The following is a 23048-nucleotide window of genomic DNA, read 5'->3' as shown; positions in this document are numbered from 1 at the left end:
CAGGTGCAAGTGATGTGTGGGTTGCGTTTATCTCAAGCTTGTGTCTACCAAATGATCCCACGTGTTTGGGTATAGCTGATCAAGAACAGAAACACATTTTGGAATAAATTAAGATTCGTAGGGACCCACCACATAGCACTATCCGGAGGAAGTCAATCAGTCAAGAGACGAGATTCATGGACCGCCAGGATTTGGCATGATCTAGATATCGATGAACGATATAGGGTGGGCGGTCCCATCGAATGGTTGACGTGGGTGAGACCGGTCTTTCACTTCACACTCTGCAGAGCAGAGCATAAAACGATAAACCTTGCTAAGATAAGCAAAGGAAGAAAACAAATACATCGATCTGGACTGTGGAGTGTGTTGTCCTGTTGGCTGTTGCACGTAGCGTATCCACTCTCCATCCATCAGATGTAACGGCCACTTTGACTCGCCAACTCGGCACGTGGCTGAAGTGGAATTCCAAAGTTGAGAGTTTAGACCAAAGCACTGTGAGGTGAGGTGAGGTGAGGAACTGCCCATGCCCATATTGGGTGAACGCGAGAAACAAGATGAAAGATGCTCGTCCACGTCCTTGATTGACGGTCAGGATGATCAATGCGTATATGTTCAAGTGATTCCTAGATTAGTAGTTAACTATATACTAACGAATTCAAATCCCAAACTTTCCTTGAAGGCCGCTGTGGTTTTCCTTTTCTTTTCCCTTTCACCTTCTGTAGAGAGACAGTGGGACCCATTGAGTCACGGCGGTAATAATGTGTTTTTTTTTTTTACTGGGAAAGTTCGATGAAAGAGAGAGAGAGAGAGAGGGGGGGAGGTCGGTGTGGTGTTGTCGAATCCAATACCGCGTCCGCGTGCGATAGGGTCTCAGTTGGCGTGCTATGTAAGCGGCCCAACCGTACTCTGCTATTCGTTTTTACTTGTTGTCTTGGGGGCAAATGAACGGTTGTCTTTCGGTTTAGGTTCCCAGTCCAACTGGTACAAATGGGAGCAGGATTTTTGTACACGTGGCAAACATGCGAAGCAAAAATTTTAGCTCAGTTTTGAACTTTCAATTTGGTGATGTATTGCATGCGTACGTAAAGAGTAAAAAACTTACCAACCGTCCACCAAGCAATCTCTACGGTCTACGCCAAGTGGACTGCCTTAGAATTCAGTACGGGACGACCAAAAGAAAAAGAATTGAGTACGGCATTTTTAGGGTCTGCCGTCTGCCTGGGATTCGCATAGAAGAAGTTTTCAGGGATAAAAAGCCAAAAAGGTTGCTCACTTCTCACCAACGGGAATTTTGATCCGCTGGAATTACCTACACGGAGCCGTCTAGCTTTTTAATTCCAGATTGAATCCGGACAGAATCCAGATAACATCCATACACTCGTCAACATCTTTCACAATTTACGCTATATAAGGGTTGGAACTGGTGATGTCGGTCGGACCTGGTCCAGGTCAGGGAAGATTCGGTCCTGACCCGATAAATAAATCCATTTTTTCAAAACTAGGGGTGATCATGGCTGCGCTTACGTTTAAAATACTTATAACCAATCAAATGGTATCATATGTGATGTGTCAATCTCAGATGGCATCATGGGGTGCCGTTGATTGGTTAAAAGTGATCTCATACCTTTCCAGCATCATGAGTTTAAGGCCATGTCAGATCAAGACAAAAAACAATATTTAAGGCACAAAAGCTAAAAATATCAATTATAAAAAGTTAAATTTTATTTTATAATATTAATTTATATCTTTACTCTTTACTTTTACTTACTCTAGTTCATTAGTTTTATTGCTTATTAGTAGAAGAGATTGATCAAACAAGGTACCTAAGTAAATTTGATGAATACCACACCACTCATCACCTCTTTCATAATATTGGTTGACTGGCTATAAATTTTTTTTAGTATTATAATTTTTTAGTATGATATTTTTTTTTTATGTCACTCACCTTTGCTCCTAGGGGTTGTATTTCAATTTTCCTTAGTATAGTATAATACTTTCTGTCAATATAAGTAATTCTTCTCAAAGGAAGTGAGAGCCGATAGTGGGGTCTAAAACTGCATCTGGCCTAGGACTACTCAGTTTATGTGCTAATTAAGCCACTATTCAATTAGCCTTTTGGTATGATAATTGAAACCTTTAATAAATCTATTTATTTATTTTTTTCAACTTGGATTTTTAAATTCACTCATTTATTCTTATTTTTTTTATCAGTTAAGATTTTTTTCTATGCCAAATCTAACCAAACAATACACTACAACATTCGCTGACTTAGACACAAAATTCAGCAATAGACAAAGTTTGACATAACTGCACTGCATGTGGTGATCAGATGCTTCAATCCGACAAGGAGATTTGGTGGTCTTGCCCTCAACCAAAATGGAAAAATATACCAAACTCCTCCATACATACTCTTTCAATCCTTCTAAAAGGGGTTCGGATGTAATAGGCACGTTAGGTAAGCACAATACGTAAACATGTAATAACTGTGTTTCATTAGACAGAAATTATCCATTATTTTATTATATTTGTCAAAATAATTAAAAATAAAAACAATGAAAAAGAAAAATTTAAACATGTTGGGAGTTGGGATTCACTTACGTTTTCTTTTTTCATTGTTTTTTATTTTTAATTATTTTGACAAAAATAATAAAATAATGAATAATTGATATCTAACAGAATAAAACCGTTTGGATGAAAGGCATATTAATTGAGACGTGTGTCACATAACTATTACATCTACATTCATTGTGCTTACCTAACATGTCTATTATATCAGTACTCTTCTAAAAGTGCATGAGCCTATACTTTCACGGTTTTACTACCACGTCAACTAAAATTTCATCTCTCAGTTGCCATCCCAAATCACCTATGCCTGTTAATGATACTGGAAGGTTTATAACCTGATTCGACATTCGATTCGATTATTTTGAATTTGAATGAATCATACATAATATTGGATCAGATTTAGATGGGACAAGCAGAATCTGATTAAAAACCGGATCAAATTCTGATATTATTCCCATCATAAAAATCAAATTGTAATGTATAATTATGTAATAATATATTATATAGTATAGCAAATGAAAGTCTTTAATGCATTTAGTATATAATTAAGCTTTTGAACCTAAAGTAAGTTCATTGAAGTCGGATGAATTCAAAATTCGAAAAATCCAATCGGAATCGAACTCGGAAGCCATTAATTTCTCATCGAATCTACATTCTAACTGATGTGAATGGGATTGGGAAGTCAAGTAGCTAGATATAAGATATTCTTTCTCGCATCATAGAGAACGGGGAGAAATAGATGGATAGAGAGAGAGAGATCATGTTCAAACTTTGTGTGCAGAATCGATTTTGCGTTCCACTGGGATACAAGTCAATGAAATATCAGCAGACACGTTGGAACAGTTTTGACTCTTGCACACTACTTGAGAGAGAAAGAGATATGATGTTCAAACTTTGATGATCGATGAATTATCGTTGGGATTAGGCTTGACCGATCACTTGGGCAGAGGCTAATGATGGTCTGCATGCAATTCTACAACCTACAATGTCAATGATGGTCGTGTGAACACACACATGGTCACCAACTTGGCCGACCCGGCCGGCCTTGTCATTCTTGTTCTTCATGGGCTGGTGAATGAGTGTCATCTCCTTGCCAATGGTCTCAAATAGGGCCTACAGAAGCACCTCTATGCGTGAACAAAAGCAAAGCATGTGGCGGGGCCACAATCCACATCAGCATGAACTGGCCAAATGGAAATGAATTGATCAGGAGACAGAGAATAGTGGGCCTCGTGTTGCCAAGCATTCATACAGGATACAGCCCCCCTTGGCTAGCTTCTCGTTTCCCTAAATAGATTGTGGGAGAATGCTTGCAATGTTATCGACTTCAGCCTCTCCTTTATGTACATGTGTCAACAATTGGAGGGCGACCCATCTATCAAATTTTATTAATTGTTTGATAGCTTGAGAGTTCAAACAACAAGACACTTACTAATGCATCATCATTTGAAATCCAGTCTTTTTTCCCAACTATATGGGGTCAGCTACATGCATCCCATTACTTAGCTCAATTATGAGCCCTTGAATCACTAATTACTACTTCAATTTATTTTTTTTTCATAGAAAAATACAGATAGGCCTAATGTAGATTTCTAAATTCCACTTTAAGATATATAATTATAAGCATTTAAAATGTTAAAAACCCCTACTTTATATATCAATGCCCATCTCTGAATTGGCATCAATTTCGAGTTGATACGCATCACAACTGTACTTTAGACCTAAAAATTCTGACTCTAGGATGAACCAATATTCTCCTTTTTTTTTTTCGAATCTCTAACTCTTTTAACCCGTTCAATCCCCTTCAATTTGTAAAAAGATCGGTTAGTGATGTTACAGAGGGTCTTCTGCACACATAAATACATAATCAGACCATCCTAGATTCCTAGCACTTTTTCCCTAAATTTATAACTTATTGGAGCCATTCTTATGTCTTTGAAATAAATTTATTGTTGACCTTATCCTTTTCAGGTTTTCCACCCATGTTTCTTAATTGCTCGTAGTGCTCCATACAACATTATTGGTTTTATAATATTTTACAAAACTTTCCCTTAACCCAAGTGGTATTCGTCCGTCACGTAAGACTTTGGACACACCATTTTGCCCATCTTGTTCCAGCAACAGTTACCTCAATCTTCCATATGTAATGGATTATTAAACAAAGATGATGGAAGAGGTTAAATTGAATAATCTCTTGGTCTTTAGTTCTAAGCATGCTTTTTGAACCGCCGTTGACTTAAACAATCGAACTACTCAGCCTAGGAACCATCCAGCCCATCAATTCTGTTTTACCCCAAATCCGATCCCTGACCAAAAACCATTAAATTGGTCAATGACTTATTGATCCGAATGGTTGAACCATTAATTCGTTTAATGATTTTAGGTTTTTATTTTAATTTTTTATTAAAATAGACCATCCGATCAAATCAAACGATTAAACCGTCAACCCAAAAACCGATGAACAGAATGGTTTCAATTCTAAATCGTTTTTTAAAACATTGGCACTAAATGTATTCCTGTTTCCACTTATGGGTGCAACTTAGTGGTTTGAAAGTTTAATTTATGATTTGGGTTGGGAAATATGGATCCAACATTACTTTGGGTTTGATTTCGTATTAATGTCTTGGGCAACCCAACCCGGCCCGAAAACCAGCATCTTCGTATATGTATAAAAATTGCATAAATATGTATGTACATATATTTCATATTTGTATGTGCATATATATATGTATAGATGGATCAATAAATTTATGTATCTATATGAGTTTACAGTTCTAAGTTTAATTGCAAAAATTTTCTAGTGATATGGTGAGGGTGCACATGAGGTCTACTGCCGATGCTATGTAGAGCTTGAAATTCTGTGGGTATGCTGCTCGTCGACCATTTCAACTATTGGGTCATAGGCATAAATTCGGAATTCTTAAAACACCATAGTTTTGTACTTATACATATTATAATGCTAAAGTTAATTAATCATAATATTTGAATCTTAAGTCTAAGAAGATCATTTAGGGTTAGGGTTGGGGGTTCAACAACTTGGATTGGCTTGGGATTTAACTCAGCTTGTCCTGACCCAGCCTAATTTGCACCCTTTTTTTCCACTCCTATATTGTTAACTATTAAGCTTACATTGCACATGTAATGTTTTAGTTCTACTTATGTCAAAACCTCCTATTTCTAAGGTATTCATAAATTTAATTCTATAATAATTCTTCTTTTGCTTCATCAATTAATGTTCCGTTATCAACAAATAAGCACAATGGAGCCTGTTGAATATGTTCAATCAGTTCATTCAAAGTAGCTGTGTATTGAACCTTGTATAAATGTAAAAAATCACTATGATTTTATGGCAGATAGGACTGGAATTATACAACAGCAAGTTCGAATCTCAACTCAAGAAAAAATATTATTATACAGAATGCTTCAAAAGCTGACCTTAAATGAGACAGAAGACCATTGGCTCAACTCAAATACGCTCAAAATGTGGTCAAACGTTGGTGATACATAAATTTTATATCACCATCAAAAGCCACTCTCTGTGTATATTCAGATCTATTCTTACCATTAAAACCATCCTCAGTCAGCACTAGTGTAGTAAAATGGAATACACCCATACTCATCGCTTATTTGACCGAAGAGAATGGAAGTGGGCAGCAAAAGTTTCATAGTCTGGAAGCTTCGGGTGGACATGGCTTGCCTTCTTTGGCAAGTTCTCTCTTGACACCGATCCCTCATTTGAACCTGATATCTTTGAACTTTCACCACTCCCTGATGGTAGTGTTTTTTGTGGATTTGAGGGCTGTTCCACAGCTGAACTTGCTTGACGTAAGTCCAATCTGCTTTCCTTAAGCACTGAGAATTTGGATTCTGGAATGAGCTTAGAAGAGTATTGTTCAATTGATGAGCTGTCCTTTGGAAACTTAGATTCACTTCTGCTCTCTGAACTTGCTGCCTGGGACAGAAACTTACTAGCAGGTTCATTTGCAAAGGAAGTGCTCAATTCCTTACGTTCTGAAAATTTGGACTCACGTAGAGACTCGTAAGTTTTTTGTTCAGCTGGCAAACTAGTTCTCAGTGGCTTACAATCATCTCTGCTTTCTGAGCTTGTCACCTGGAACTGAGAAACAGAATGAGGTTGAGCTGCATAGGAACCCCTAGCTTCTTTATGCACTGAGACTTTGGGCTTTGGCATAGATTTAAAAGGTTCCCGTTCAACTGGTATATTAGTCCTTAGAAACTTAGAACCTTCTCCATCTGTGCTCATTGTCTTGGATTCAAACCTTGAAAGAGGTTCAGCTGCAAAAGAATCCTGTGAAGAAGGTTTCCTTCCAGTGCCAAACTCAGAATTAGTTGGCACTTGATTTCCAACTGTAAGCCTTGAAACTTTACCTATTTCAGACTGTTTAGGAGAACCCTTTGTACTGCGAGAAAGTCTGCTGCCTGCATAACTTTTGCTCCCAACAGATTGGTGCAGGGTTACTTCCTTGGAATCATCACCATTTGAATCAAAATATGTCTTTGAAGTTCTTATGCTTGACATTTTATGATCTTTTATTTGCATTTTCTGGCTGTTGGACTCCTCACCACAAGGCTCAGACTGTTCAAGAGAATCTTTTATCCCTTGAGAAAGCCTGCTACCTCTGTAACTTTTTCTACCATCAGTTTGGTGTTGGGACAAGTCCTTGGTATCATTGCTATATGAATCCTGATCATTTGACCCCTCATAACATTCTTCAGAATTGAGGGAACTCCTGATTACTGGGGAAACATTGGTGATGGAAGGAGCATCTGCTGCTGTATGCTGTTGGGATAGAAGTGAAACATCACCTAAAGGAATTTTTCTGTAAGGTGGGCTCCTGTAACCCTTATTTCGAAGGCCACCGGTTAAAGACCCAAGATTTAACTCCAGTCCACTCTCAGAGTTTGAGAAATTTGAAATGTCCAATCTTTCTGTAATATTAAGCATTTGTTCTGAGCCACAACTGTCATGAGGTATGGTTTTCTTGGTCAATGACAACTGAGATGACGACAATGGCATCTCCTGGTCTAAATTATCTAACTTTCTTGGAGATCTAGTATGTCTATGAGGTGACTGCTTTGTGGGGAGGTTGATTTGGTCATATTTCTCCCTGGAATTGTTGAATTTTATTTCTTGTTTATTCTCAAGGTGATCTTCTTTGGATTCTGAAAGATCAGAAGAGGACCGTATGACAGAACTTCTCTTCATTCTATTTTCTTCCTTTTCAACAGTTGATCTTGTTGACACGTATGTCCTATTGTTTTGGCCCGAATTTGGGCTACCATTGAAGATATTCTGCTTATGAAGCATACTGCTAGACTCTGTTCTTCCATGGAGTTCAAAACTATCCTTCTCCTCTTCACTCTCAGAACTTGGACCATCTGAATTATCATAGGTAACAGGTAACAAGTCATCCGATTGTGACAGAACTCCAGATTTTGTTGATCTATCCAAATATCCAAAAGAGGATTTCAGTTTCATGAAAAAAGGTGATTCTGCAGTGCCCTCCAATGCCTCATTTTTCTTTTGCCTAGGGCTCTGGTTATTTGTGTTTTCTGAAACAAAAGAAGGGGATTTCCTAACTGGTGAATGGAAATAAAAGTTGTATCCATGTCTGTCATAGTTGTTCTTTGCCCCAAAATGACGGTCATCATCTGAACCATAATCATCAAAAACTGCAGGAGGATAATCAGTGTAGTCTGAGGACTTGGTGCCTTTTTGCAGCCCTTCATCAATATCATTGAAAGACTGCTCACCACCATAACTTTTATACTTCTCAGCATCCAACTTGGAAGTGGCATCATCATCGTCAGTACTTACAGAGGAATGAGAGGAAACAGATATGGTAGATTGTTTCGGGTAGGTTCCTTCTCCATAATGATTAATATTTTCAGTTTTCTTATTCTGTTGCAAATGGTTCCTAGGTTCTATCTCAGATTGGTTAGATTGTCTTTTGATACTTGCTTCACGAATTAAACTATCCTTGGGGTTTCTGGCCTGCCAATATGGGTTAACAACCTCTGTCTCAGATGACCTTTTTTCTGAATCTCTTTCTCCTTGACTGAGACTACTCACAGATGCATGATCAGCAGCAGAAGCTGTAGTGGATTCCAAGGAAACAGAGCTGTTAGATCTATTAACATAGGCAGGATCTTTGTATATACTTTCTTTGACTCCTGGCAAGTTATCTTGCTTGTTCCTTGCCCTTGGTTGCTTTGACATACCTTGATTCATGACATATGAGGAACGATCTGATGAATCATGCACCATCTTTGATGACCCTATGGCAACAGGGTCTTGCAACTTTTGGGTGGTTGAACTTGTAATTCCTTCATCTCTAAAACCACAACCAGGTGACCCATGTGACTTTGAGGAATATTGCCTTGAAAGTTCTGCAGCTGCCCTGGCAGCAATACTAGCTCTTTCTGCAGATTCAGCAGCTGCCTGTGCAGCAGACGTTGCATCTTTGAATTCCGTATTCCAGTTGTGCTTGTGAAAAGGAAAACTTCCCTCCTTCGGAAATGCTTGTCCAAATTCTCGACCCTCAGTTCCACTTTCTGGGAGATAAAGAGATAAACCAAAGAACAATGAAATCATGTCTCTCATGCCAAAAAAAACAATGAAGTAATTGATCATAAAAACAGGGATATAAATAGCATAATTATTTGCACACCTGAGGCTAGATTGGCAGGCACTGTTGTATAAGGAGTAGCAGAAACGTGTGAACTAGGTGATGATCTGGTCACATTGTTATTAGGGACATTCACAGATGACTCTTGCTCGACAGGGTTGGTAGGTACATCAGGAAGTTCCACTTGCAACTTACTGGCAGCCTCAAATGTACTTGGTCCATTCTGCTTACACAGATTCAGAAAGAACATACTAGTCATCAATTCTATAATAATGAAATGTAAGGCAAACAATGGTTGATTGTTAAGTCAATCTTTCTTACCAGAAAATCCTCAGCAGGCTTTGAGTCATTATCTGCTAATGAACTAGGATCCCAATCAATGTTATGTTCATGGGCAATCGCAGCCAAAATCTTAATTTTCATCTGACCATCAGGTGCTCTTGCTGATAAGTTCTCAACCAACTGAAACGTGGCAAGATAAATCCTGATGAGTTAAAAAGAAAACTAAGTTAGAAATCATAGTTGCTTCCTCTGAATGCTCAATCTACAACTTACAGTACGGTTTACACCACATTCTGGACGCAGCTCAAGAGATGAAGCAACAAACTCTTTCCCATATTTTGCTGTGAAATGCTTGCGGACCTCCATGAGTTCTGGTACATCTGTGCATCTTGGGGATGCAAATATCAGACTAGATATTGCCTCCTTCAAGTCGATGGGACAGTTTCTGGATATGTGATAGTAAACCCAGTAAGTCTAGCTTTTCAGACAATAGCTGCTAAAAGGCCTAAAATAATATAAAAAAAATGAGGTTTCATAAAGAGTATAATAATCAGATGAATGTGCTCAGATTGGGTAAACTGTGATTGCCATATCATGTATGTCAGTCATTGGCTTGAAAAGAGAAATCGTTTCACAATTATTATGCTAACTGAATTTTCAAGATAATGAGAACATGTTGATTGAATTATCACCCTTCAAAAAAATATAAATTTGCAAACATCCACTTCCCAAGAACCAGAAATGGGGAAAAGAACAACCATACAACAGGGTTTTAACAATAGGTGCATAAAACTTTTCATATTCCAAAAGCTTTGAGGAGGTTTAAAGAATCAAATGAATGATTCCAATGGAGGTGACAACTCCCAATTGATCACTTGAAAGGAATAAGTGGCAAACTGTACAAATGATCAAAGCAGATACCTAGTCAAAAGTCTGGTCCACAGAGTTCCTTCATATTAAACATGAGATGGTTAAAAGGTAATAGAAACTTACGATGAAATCCACTTGGGAGAGAAATCGAGGATGGTTTGGCACAAAAGGACAGTTTTTCTAAAGGAGAAATTTTCAAATTTTTATGTAGACGAAAGGAAAAAAATACCTGGATCAGTTTTATTCCCTTAGGAGTGTTGAATAAACACCTCTGATAAAGAATTTACAGGTTATTATTGTCTATGATGATTGCTTGCAAAAACTAGAGAGAGATATAGAAAGTAGAGAAGGAGAACCCAAAAACACCCAATAGGCACCTATCAATTTAGAGATCATGGTAACCATTCTCCATAAGCATAATATGTAGAAATAGCACTTCAATACCATTCCAACATCTTCCTCTTTCCATCATCAAACCATTAGTTAAATTAAGGTCGTTAATAGGATAGCCTTGGTGACCTGTTACATCTTTCATATGGCTATCTTTTTTTTTTTTATGATCAATAACAGAAAATTTTTTGGGGAAAAAAAAAACTTAGTCATATGCATATGACTACGTTTTCTTATAACAGTTCAGTCAACAGATCCACAAGGAAGACTGAAGATCTTTTGAGATAGCCACTGGGAGGATGCAACCTAAAGGCCTACTGACTAGGTATCTTTGCCACTAGATGCTAGGACCAGCATAAAGGCTAAAGGGTTTGCTTGACACTTAAGGCTGCATTTGGAATCGGTGTAAAATGTCATCGGTGTAAAAGTTTTACATCGATTTTATCGATGTAGTATTTACATCAATAATCAATGCAAAACTTTACATTTAATAAGGTTTTACACTGACTCAGGACGTAAAACTACACTCCATCCAAACGCATGCAAAACTGGACCAGAGTGGAGTTTTACGTTGATCATGATTACACACTCCTTCCAAACGCTGGCAAAATCGAACCGGCGTAAACTTTTACATCGGTTCTTGATTTACACCGATTCCAAACGCAGCCGAAAGAAGATACATGATAAAGTTAGACACAGAATTGCACTTAGAAACGGTGCCTACAAAACAAAGTTATTTATATAGGCATCTATAAATTGTTCTTTCGTCTTACCATGGGAAGAGATGAATAAGGAATGAAAGTTTAAGTAATAATTTTCTGTGCATGTTGTGTTTTATGGAGTGATCCCATTGAAACCCTAGAATGGTTCCAAGTCCTCTTGAAATGACTAGGGTTTCACCCTTTCTTCTCTCTCTAGTATCTTCCTCAACACTTTAAACAACTGTCACAGCCATCTAAAATCCAGCTAAACTCAAGTCTGAATGGTTGAGCTGTTGCTTGCCTTGATTTGGATTGGAGTCATCAGTCCTTTATTGGGTTGGTGTTTTTTGCTTTGTGAGATGGGTGCTCTGATTTTTGCTTTCAAGGGAGTGGAGTTGGGGTTTGGTCGGTTGAATAGTTGTTTCTTTTTTCTCTCGAGCCACTCTCGGGTGATTTCTTATCACCTTTCTTGAATTTTTTGTTTTAATAAATTTTATATCTGCTATCAAAAAAGAAAATGTTTGGAATTTTTATAAGATAAAGTTTAGAGGTATTTGAGTAATTTAAGAAATTCTAAATTTTCTCCACTTTCTCCATTTTACTAAAATTTCTGAGATTTCAAACTAGAATCTCAATCGAATATACAAGCTCATCCTAAACACTTCAAATTTCAAAACACTGCACCATCCATAATCCCCAACCCTTTTTTTTCATATGTAAACTCTAAATTTGTATTAAAAAACATAATCCCCAACCAAATCTCTTATATACATACATATATATATATATATATATATATATATATATATATATATATATATATAACAAAGCCCTCAGATTGGAGAGTTTCTCCTTCAAACAAGTGGCATCTTATTTTCTCAAGAAAGAGCATCTCAAAAGTGGTTATTCCCACTCTCAAACAAAAGCTTCCTTCCTTAGACATGCATCTATCCACTCAAAGATTAGTTACCTCCACTCTCAAAAAAGCTAACAGTAGTTAATTCCACTAAAAAGAAAAGGAAAAAAAAAACAAAAAACTCATTTCAAATGATGTAGGATCCATAAAGAGGGTATTATTTAGAAATGAAACTTGATTTAATCTCTTAAATTAAATAACAAATCTATACATAAAAAACCAAATAAAATAAGAACCTAAATTTACAGCATAGAAATTGGGTGACAAACAAAATTTATTAGAATACATAAATAAAAAGCAAATTCAACAGGATGCTTTGATTGGTCTTGTACTTAGTATGCCGGTCATTCTCTAGTTCAAATAAAAACAGAAAGATGCCCAACTGACTTTTGCTTAAAACTAACTTTAGAACCTCTTGGCCTATTTATTGCTGCACTACAAGGTTATGCATAATGAATGGCAAGCAAATAACTGCCCAAATGAAGTAATGGGCATGCAAAAACCCTTTCACATACAAAGGAAGGAAAAACTACAGAAATCATCTTGAAGATTGATGTAGTAATTCCAACACCATAAAAGCTGATAACAACCAAGCAAATAACAGAAATCCTTATAAAAATATGCCAATGATTAAAGCTACAAAGAACATAAGATGCAATAAATGCATAAAATGGGAGAAAAAAAGCAGAAGAATATGTTTCATTATATCAAAAGGAAGGAAGAATAATATAATTAGTTCATGTTCTATGGAATCCCATGGTTTCTCTATCTCTAGGTTAAAATGTAGTCATAAACTTTGTGAATTATCATTGTTGACAGGTTCTCCCTGCATGTTCTCTCAGAAAAATTACAAAACGGGCTTCTAGTATGGAAATGAAAACTTCTCTAAAATATTTAAGTAGACAGAAAATTCAAGATGTCCATAGTGGACCAGAGTGGATAACCCAAGAAGGGTCATATGTATATACATAGTACATACTTCTGTGACTCAATTATTGCCAGTCGTGCAGCAATAAGCTCACAGTAAATCTCAACAAGGTCATATGCTGCCATAGTCTTCTCCTCCCTCAAAACATGTTCAACCTAAAATAAGAGAAAGAAGGCAAGGCAAAATGAAATGAAAAAATGTCTGGAAGAATAGAAGAGAAGATCATCGCCTATGCAAAAATACTACTTCCAGATTCAGCATCACATCATACTTTATCACAATATAAAATCATCTAGCTGACCATTGCACAAGAACTCACATCATGAATATCAGATAACCAATATTTTAAAATTGGCTCACAAACAGTACATAAACAATAAACCAGATATCAAATCAGAAAACACACACACACACACACAAAAAAAAACACTGTTTTTTTCCCTGCATTGCTGTTATTACTTATTAGTAATATTAAATGCATAACTCAATGGAATATATATTTGCAATTATGCAGAAGAGCAGGCACCCACACTGGAAATTCTCAAGTTAAACTAAGATGGTTGTTTCCAAGGCAACCCAAGGACATTGGGAACTGGTATTTAGAAACACTGTCGATAGGGTAATGCTACCATATGCAGAACCCTCCAGCAGAGAGGATTCAGAAACAGCTGAAGTGTCGAACTCTTCTTACTGATACAGATCTAAGAGTAGCAGTGTTTATGGCCTATAAGAGGATACGGACACTACTGGTTATCATAGGATGGATTAAGGATAGGGACAGTCATTAGGCACTGCAGACTGTTCTACCATATCAGCAAAGCAAGGTTTTCTTTCTTTCTTTTGTCTTTTCTTTTAAATCTTGACAGAGAGGCAAGGTATTGTTGATATCCAAAATGAACTACTCATTCTTGTTAGGTTCCTAGATCAGTCAACTCTCTACTTAATGGTCCAGCAAAATAGTGTCTTTCAACAAATAAGCAGCTCTGCGGGGTATTCTTAATCAACCTGAACATGCTTTTTTCATATTTTGTATAGGAGACCTGCTTAAGGTCATTAGGTGTTTCTACTCCTTTTATGGATGCTTTTGCATCTTTTACCACTAATGATATTACCAGAAATTGGCAGTTTATGACGTCCTCTTCTTTGGCTAAAGGAATTCCTTCCATACCATGAAGTTCCCAATCCAAAACACCATAAAGATGGTTTCTTTATCATAAAGAATCAACATGAATTTTGATGGTTGCAGTAGAAATCCAGGTCCTTCTGGAGTAGGGTGTTTAGGAATTGAGAAGGAAATATTTTAACTCTCTATTCTGGATTTAGTGATTCTACTCAGGCAGAATGGTGAGAAATTTTTTAAGGATTAAAGATGGCAAAATCCCTTAACTACAGAGATGTATTGGTTGAAGGGGATTTGCATGTGCCTATAGGCTGGATAAGATGGAACTATACATGGTCATAGAAGTATAGACATACTTTAAGGGAGATCAATAAGCTGGGATTGGAGCTGGAAACAAACTACAAGTGGACAGAATGTTCATCCAACAGCATTGCTGATGGATGAAATTAAATGGTGGCTAGATAAGGTTAGCTGACTAGAAGTGGTGCCTGGCACATTATAGATCTGCATCTTTATCAGTTACACTTTCATGCATAATAGATTTACCATTATCAATTAGTAAAGAAAATAAATGAATGAAATTAAATCTATAAAAAAAACTCTAGCTTATATACTTGTGAATATATAGCATTTGTAAATTTCCATTGACAAATAAATGGAAAGATAATTGGGAAGAAAAAAATAGGAAGATAATTAAGAGTTAACAACCCATTATCACAAAGAAAAACTATGTATCATCATTTAACATCAACATGGAGTTGCTACATGTGTGTATGCATGCATATGAATTTTACACACCTAGGTAAAAATAGTTGAATTGAGGTTTCAAGGACATAAAGAAGAAAACAGATGAAAGAGGCAGGAAGAAAGAAAATGGAGAGACACAATTGCCCTACTTGAATGCACCTTAGGAACCCTAACTTTCATTAACAAAGATCTTAAGGATAACAATGTAGGACATCAATACCTGTCTTATGTCCAACTTTGGTTCCTTCATAGAAGGAGGGAAGGACAACCTGCTGATTGACACCACTACATAACCTATGTTGTCACATGAAGCTTAAATTCTTTAAAACATGGGTAGCTTAGCTTTGTTATCCACCATCAAACCTCATGAAGGAGTAAAGGTTATTTCAAATTTTTGGGGAAAAAATCTCAATTAGCTCAAATCAAATGTTTTGTGTTGATGGCACTTGAAATAAAACCATCCCATCTCAAAGTTTCAATCAAGGCTCTTTTTATAGATAAGAAACAAATTTTATTAGGAAAAAAAAGAATGTAAGGTATAAAAGGACATAACAATGAGGAAGGGGGGACACAAACAACAAAGATCCAGCTTAAAAACCACCAAGATGTGTCAACAGAGCTCTAAAACACTAATACAGCCCAAAGTTTCAAAGGCAAACATGAAAATTCACTCCTACCAGTCCCATCCCTAACAAGGTTGTCCGTCATCAGCTTGATCCCAAAATCCATCAGAACAGGATGTTCAATCTAGAAGACAAGGCTCTAAACTTCCTAACATGCCAATAATAGGTACAAAGACCATAGGAACCATCAAGAGTCCAACCAATAACAATAGAATCCTCCCTTACCTGGGTGTGTTCTAACTCTATAAGACACCCCTCTAAGACCTCAAGGAAGTTTGCTCATCAATAGGACCAGAGAAAACCATAACAATCCCAGCCACATCATCCCTAAGCACATCTTCAATTCCAGAAGCCTTGGGTTCCCCATAGAGCACCCATTGAAGTTAAACTTAATATCTTCTTGAGGGGAATGACAGCTGCCCAACAAGACATCTATGAAAAATAAAAGCATGCAACCACCTGCCAAGCTTTGAAATTTGAATTCATTGAAATGCCTCTGAACTTGTCTCTTATCAAAATCCAATGGGCAACTCTACCAGACATCAAATCAACAATATTTTCATAGAATTACATCTTGTAGGGAAATTTCCTAGAATTTCTTTCCTCCCAAATGTTCCATAAAGTAGTAGCATGAGTACTACTCTCCACATAATGTTCCCCTCCTAGATGGTGATGTAGGATGCAAAATATTGAACATTCCAAGTTATTGGCGAATACTTAAGCTTCAAATCACTATATCAAAGAGAAAACATGTCAAGTTAGTCACTATTCTCGCTGCCAAAATTTGAGGTGTTAAAAGTTGTCTGTTTGGATTGATTTCAGTGTTGTTCTATGATACCTGGATACCCCCATACAAGGGTGCCATATCATGTTGGATACTTCAAATTTGATGTAAATTTTGTATTTGACACCTTGTCCAGCCATGTCTTTGTATCTAGGTTACATAGGTTCATTAGAAAATTTTAACATTCAAGGGCCCTAGGGCCAACCCGAGATTTCTAGGTGTAAGAGTATGGATATGGCATTTGTTGTCAAACCCCAAAAGTCCAAGGAACTCACTGGCGGCGGAGATGGGAACCAGCCGGACCCCTGGAGGGGGCTGCACCTGCACTAGATACCCTCCAACGAGGGATCAGGCCATCATAGTTCTCCAGCAGTAGAATTCTGGAGGGTGGCAATCGGAGGAGAGTGAGAGCTGGTGGAGAAGGGGAATGTCAATGGAAATTGGAGGGAACCCACAAGGAAAAGAGGGGAGAGAGAGGGGGGGGGGGGGAGGGAGGGAGGGAAGAAGGGTAGGGGGAAGAGAGTGTAACTCAAAAATAAATTTTGAGAAGGAAAGTGTGTCGATCGCCTATCTACAGTTTGTAGACTTTTATTTTGTGAGGAAGGTGAATTGGAATGGGTGAATCACTTAAAGCTGTCAGTACAACTCTTTGCTAGAATGTCAAATTTAAAAATAAATTTTGAGAAGCGTTGCATTGCTGGGATCAACATGGCTAAAGGGGAGATGTGATGGTAGAGTGTGCAAACATTTTAGGGTGTAGCAATAGTCCACGGCCTCTAACCTATCTAGGTCTACCCCTTGGTGCTAAATGCTAATCCTAAAGAAGTTAGCTTCTGGAAACCTTCCCTCAAACTCTCTAGTGGATAACCGAGTTTGGACATGTACCCCTTCTGGTTCTTTCTCTTGTGCTTCTTTCTATAGAGCCCTCTCTCAACCCTCCATTAGTTCTTTGCCTTCTTTCCCAGCTAATGAGCTTTGGTGCAAGCTTCTGGAATTGGAGCTTTCTATTGGGAAGCTATCCATGAAAAGATCAACACTTGTGAACTGCTTCAAAGAAAGCACAAAAATTGGAGTATATCCCCACACTGGTGTGTTTTATGCAAAGCTAATAGAGAGAACTGTTACCATCTACTTATCTTTTGTACTTTTACTGCATATATTTGGGAATGGTTTTTCTCTTTGTTCGGGTGTAGGTGGAATCCTCTGATTGATGTGCAAAGCTTGTTCACTCCTACATTCTTTCTGTGGCTAAAGAAGAAGGGAAAACTAATGTGGAGATGCACTAGAGCGGCAATATTATGGAGAATATGGGAAGCAAGGAATTTAAGAATATTCTTGGAGGAAGAAAGAAGAAAGGAAGGCTTGATTGAAACAATAATGATTAGGGTGGCTCAATGGCTCAAATCTCTAGAAACCTTTACTAATGTTACTACGGATGACATTTTTAGAAAATGGAAGGAAGTGGCAAATTCTGTCCCATATAAAATAAAACTAAACTTTGATGGTAGTATCATGGGAAACCCAAGACCATAAGGAATTGGAGGTGTATTTAGTAGGGATGCAAATGGATCGAATCGGATTCGAATAAGGGTATATTTGAATACGATCCGACATTCTTCATGTCCGGATCCAATCCGAAGATCTGATTGGATCTGATAGGACTCGATTTGAATTCGAATCCTATCGGTAAGTCGGATCTTCATTGATCCGATCTGACTTGTTTTCTTTAAAAATTACTGAAACAAAAATAAAATATACTAATTTAAATAAAGTAAAAACAAAAAATACAAGTATTTTTTTAATTATTTTCATCATATATATACATGTTTTTATAAAAATATAAATAATATAACAAATTTATAAAAAATATAATATAAAAATATATTTATAAATAAATAAATAAATAAATAACATATATATATATATGTATTATATATATACTTATAAATATATAATATACATCGCATCGGATGGGGGAGATCCGAATACGATCGGATTTCTGATCGGATCATATGATCCGATCAAAAGATCCAAACAGGGGTGATCCGAATTAAACCAAATCGAATCGGATCGGATCAGATCATGATCTGATCCATTTGCACCCCTAGTATTTAGGAATGAAGAGGGGAGAATACTTGCTTTATATTCAGACTTTAAGTGGTGTTCTATCTGTTTTATGAGTTAATGGGCCTTCTCTTAATGGGCCTGTTAATCTCTTTTTAATTTCTTTTAAGTTCTTGCTTTGCTGGCCGCCCACTTAAAGGGCAGACTTGTAATTAGCATAATTTATTAAGATTAATCAAATATTAGTGAAGGGAGAGAGAAACCCATCGAACTCTCTTCTCCTTTCTCTTCTTCTCCATCTTCTTCTTCTATTCTGTTGTAACCTTCTTTTCTCTCTCACTTTTCTTATTTTTTATCAGTTTTATATCAGATTTGAAGGACAGATTCACATCTCGGTATCAGAGCAGTTCTTCCTCTTTTCGTTTTCTTTTTTTTTTTTCTCATACACCCTTCAATTAGAAGAGTGTATGGAGAGATAAGTTGCTGATCAATCAGAGGACTATTTGCCTAGTTGGTAGAGGGTTTGGAGAGTTAGAATATGGCCGAAATTTGCCAGAAATTGAAGCTGTAATTTTTCTGCCCAAAACCCTAGCCAACTAGAGAGATTTCAAGTAACAGGTTAAGGAGAAGGATTGGGCGCGCTTAGCGCTTGGGAGGTGTAGTTTGATCCCCAGAAGTGTATGATTGAGATTTGAAGAAGGTTGGGAAGCTCCGGTAGGAGCAGCTACTTCTCTTTTCCTCCCCGACAGTCAAGTGTAGTGAAACCCTAGTTTTTGAATCTCCAGGTACTGTACTGACCTTAGTTAGGTCTATAAAGATTGAAAAGCTAGTTTTTTTTTGTTTTGATCGATGGAGCAATCTAGAAGTGAAATGAAGCAGATGTCGGTCTTCGGGGTTGGTCCGGTAGATTCCTTTTTGACTGGTGTGACCACAATCAAACTAGATGGAACCAATTATCTAGCCTGGGGGCACAATCCATACGGATTTATGTTTGCAGTAGAGGTAAACTAGGGTATCTCACAGGTAGTAAGGTGAAACCTACAGAGACAAACCCTGCATATGAGAAATTGATGCAGGAGAACTACATAGTGATTGAGTGGTTGGTAAATTCTATGTAGCCCTATATAAGTCAGCATTACCTCTGGATGACCTCAGCCAAGGAGATTTGGGACAGTGTCACGGAAACATATTCATAGAAGTCAAATGTTGCAAGAGCCTATAAGTTGAAAAGTGATGTAAACAATCTGAGATATGGGGAGAAGAGTGTAGCGGTTTATTACTCCATGTTGAAGTCACTATGGCAGAAAATTGATGTTACGGAAACAGTTGTATGGGAGAGTACTAAAGATGCAAACACATTTAGAAAAATAGTGGAACGAAACAGGTGTTTGAGTTTCTCACAGAACTCAACCCTGAGTTCGACATTACTAGGTAGAACATCCTGGCCAAAGATGAGGTCACTCTTGTCCAAGCATATGCCATGGTATGTAGTGAAGAGAGTAGGCGGCAAGTACAGTTACAAGGACCACCTACAGAACACTTTGCACATGCTGGAATAAAGGCGAAGGGGCCGATTGAGAAGAAGGAAGTAATATGTGAATACTACAAAAGCCAAAGCATACTAAGGACACTTGTTGGAAACTTCATCCAGATCTTCTCTCGGATGGGTTTCGGAACAACAATAATAACAGCAACTTAAAGAAGAATGATTAGACTGGGAAGCCTAAGAATGCTAATGTTGCCATAATGCCTGAGGGTGAAAACAAGGAAAGTGATGACGGAGTGGCAAGATGGCTGGAAAGGGATTTCGAGGAAGAAGAGATTAAGAAAGTTGTCTTTCTAATGGATAGATCCAAAGCTCCAGGTCCAGATGGCTTTACAATGGGTTTTTATCAAGACTATTGGGAGGTGTTGAAAGAGGATTTAGTTGAAGTCTTCAAGGAATTTGTAGACAATCACACTATAAGCCCTGGAATTAATGTCGCCTTTTTGGCCTTGATACCTAAGAAGAATGATGCCAACCACCCAAAAGATTATAGGCCTATTAGTTTGGTGACAAGCATCTATAAAATTCTGGCTTAAGTGCTCTCGTTGAGGATCAAAACAGTCCTCCCTTCTATCATTAGTGAAACCCAAGGGGCTTTCATTCAAGGGCGACAAATAACAGATCAGATCTTAATTGTGAATGAGTGTGTGGAGGAAATGAAAAGGTCTAGTAAGAGAGGTTTCATTTGTAAATTGGAACTTGAAAAGGCCTATGATTTGGTGGACTGGAAGTTTCTATTAGAGGTTATGCAAAACAGTGGATTTGGGGACAAGTGGTGTAGTTGGATTTTTGGGTGTATCAATACTTGTCACTACTCTCTTTTGGTAAATGGTATGGTGAGGGACTTTTTTCCAACTTGTAGGGGTGTCAGGCAAAGGGATCCACTCTCACCCTTCCTTTTTACCTTAGTAGCTGATGTGATTAGTAGGATCATTACTAAGGCTGACAGTGAAGATGCCATTAGGGGTTGGAGAATAGGGTGACACCAAGTCCCCGTCACCCACCTTTAGATTGCAGATAACCTAATGATTTTTTGTGAATGAGGTTTTAGCGAAAAGGTAGCAAACCTAAAGGAGCTAATCAAAGGATTTGAAAGTATTTCTAATTTGAGTATAAATTTGGAAAAGAGCTACATAGCGGGTATAAATTTGAAGGTAGGGGAGGTCGAGGCTATTGCGGAGTCTCTTGAGTGTTCCACCTCTGCTTGGCCCATGTCATATTTAGGGTTTCCTTTAGGGGCAAATCCTAGGGAGAGTAGATTTTGGACCCCAGTGATAGAAAAGTTTGAGAAGAGATTAGCCTCATAGAAGAGGAATTATATCTCTTTAGGAGGGAGAATTACCCTAATAAGAGCTACCTTGGCTAACTTACCTACCTATTTTTGGTCTGTTTTTAGGATACCAGTTAGGGAAGCTAGGAAACTGGAGAAGTTGAGAGATTTCTTATGGGAGCCGGGACAAGAAAAAAATGATCACTTGGTTAATTGGGAAATTGTGTGCAGAAGTAAAGAAGAGGGGGGTTTGGGACTTGGGAGGGTAACTAGAAAAAATCAAGCTCTGTTAGGGAAATGGTTGTGGCGATGGCCATTGGAAAGAGAGAGATTGTGGCATGAGGTGGTGGGAAGCATTCATGGGAGGTCAGAGAATGGATGGGATGTTGGTGTATCAAGGCAAGCTAACCTAGCAGCACCTTGGAAGGCTATTCACAACACCCTTCCTCAATTCCTCAATTTTATCAGGTATGAAGTTTGGGAGGATATTTGGGTAGGAGACACACCTTTAAAGGATTTGTTCCCTTCGCTATTTTCTGTTTCTTTGTACAAAAAAGAGGTGGTCTCAAAATTTGTCTCACCTTTTGGAACACCCTTAGATCCTACTTGGGATTTTGGGTTTTGCAGAGGACTTAGGGTTGATGAAATTGACTCTCTTTCTGTTTTGCTTGGTTGTCTTAATCAGGTTTGTTTGGATCCCTCCAAGCCCGATAAGAGGGTTTGGACTCCTAGACCCAATGGAACCTTCACTTGTGCTTCTTTCTTCAAGTCCATCTCTCAACCTTCTACTCACCAACCCTTTCCGTCAAAAGAAATTTGGTGCAGGCCAGTTCCCTCAAAAATTATGGCGTTTTGTTGGGAAGTATTCCATGGGAAAGTAAACACTCTAGATAACCTACAAAAGAGAAGACCTTTCCTTTGTATTTCTCCTAATTGGTGTATCATCTGTAGAGCTCACAATGAGGATTATTACCACCTATTAATATCTTGTCCCTTTTCTACAGACCTTTGGGCTTGGCTACTTTCGTTGTTTGGGGGTAGTTGGAGTCTACTAGCAGAAGTTCACATGCTCTTCAACCATTCTACCTTTTATTGGCCTACAACAATAGGGAGAATTATGTGGAGATGTGCTCGTGCTACCTTGATTTGGACTCTTTGAGAAGAAAGGAATATTATAATTTTTCAAGAAAAGGAAAGGAGCAGTCAGGATTTGAAAGACTGTGTGTTAAATAGAGCAATACCTTGGCTGAAGACCTTGGAAATCTTTCATCAATTCTCCTTTAATGACCTTTGGAGAAATTGGTCAACAGTAGCGAGGTGTTCATCTCTAAAGGACAAATCAATTACAAGCTGGTCTCCTCCATCCGAAGGCTCACTAAAGTTCAACTTTGATGGAAGTAGCATGGGTAATCCATAATTATCCGGAATGGGGGGTGCTTTGAGAAATCAGAAGGGAGAGATTTTGTTGATCTACTCAGGTCCCTTGGGAATTGGGGACTCCATCAAGGCAGAACTTTTAGCTGCTGTACAAGGAGTGCAATTTGCAAACCAGCTGGGGGTACAACACCTAATAACCGAGGGGGATTCCAAAG

The 23048-nt window shown here is 37.8% G+C and overlaps 1 protein-coding gene across 4 annotated transcripts in view; it reads right to left on the bottom strand.

Annotated features, from left to right (window-relative positions):
- Positions 1 to 5834: 5834 nt before the first annotated feature.
- Positions 5835 to 23048, bottom strand: part of LOC148842402 (uncharacterized) — a 28469-nt gene continuing 11255 nt past the window's right edge. The window contains exons 3-8 of one of the 4 annotated variants that reach the window (XM_088959745.1): positions 13354 to 13457; positions 9771 to 9942; positions 9537 to 9677; positions 9258 to 9438; positions 8809 to 9141; positions 5835 to 8682 (exon numbers count right to left, since the gene is read on the bottom strand). In XM_088959745.1, coding sequence (XP_088815871.1) covers positions 6182 to 8682; positions 8809 to 9141; positions 9258 to 9438; positions 9537 to 9677; positions 9771 to 9942; positions 13354 to 13457 — 3432 coding nt within the window. In that variant the 3' untranslated portion in view covers positions 5835 to 6181. Of the gene's footprint in view, positions 9142 to 9257; positions 9439 to 9536; positions 9678 to 9770; positions 9943 to 13353; positions 13458 to 23048 lie in introns of all 4 variants that reach the window. The other 3 variants (XM_088959744.1, XM_088959747.1, XM_088959746.1) reach the window with 3 other exon arrangements.

This window comes from Nelumbo lutea, chromosome 8 (genome assembly GCF_056320005.1).
Source record: "Nelumbo lutea isolate HS-2025 chromosome 8, American lotus-T2T, whole genome shotgun sequence".
Classification (NCBI taxonomy): Eukaryota; Viridiplantae; Streptophyta; class Magnoliopsida; order Proteales; family Nelumbonaceae; genus Nelumbo; species Nelumbo lutea.
Note: the sequence above shows the minus strand (reverse complement) of the source record. Positions and strands in the feature narration are given on the sequence as shown.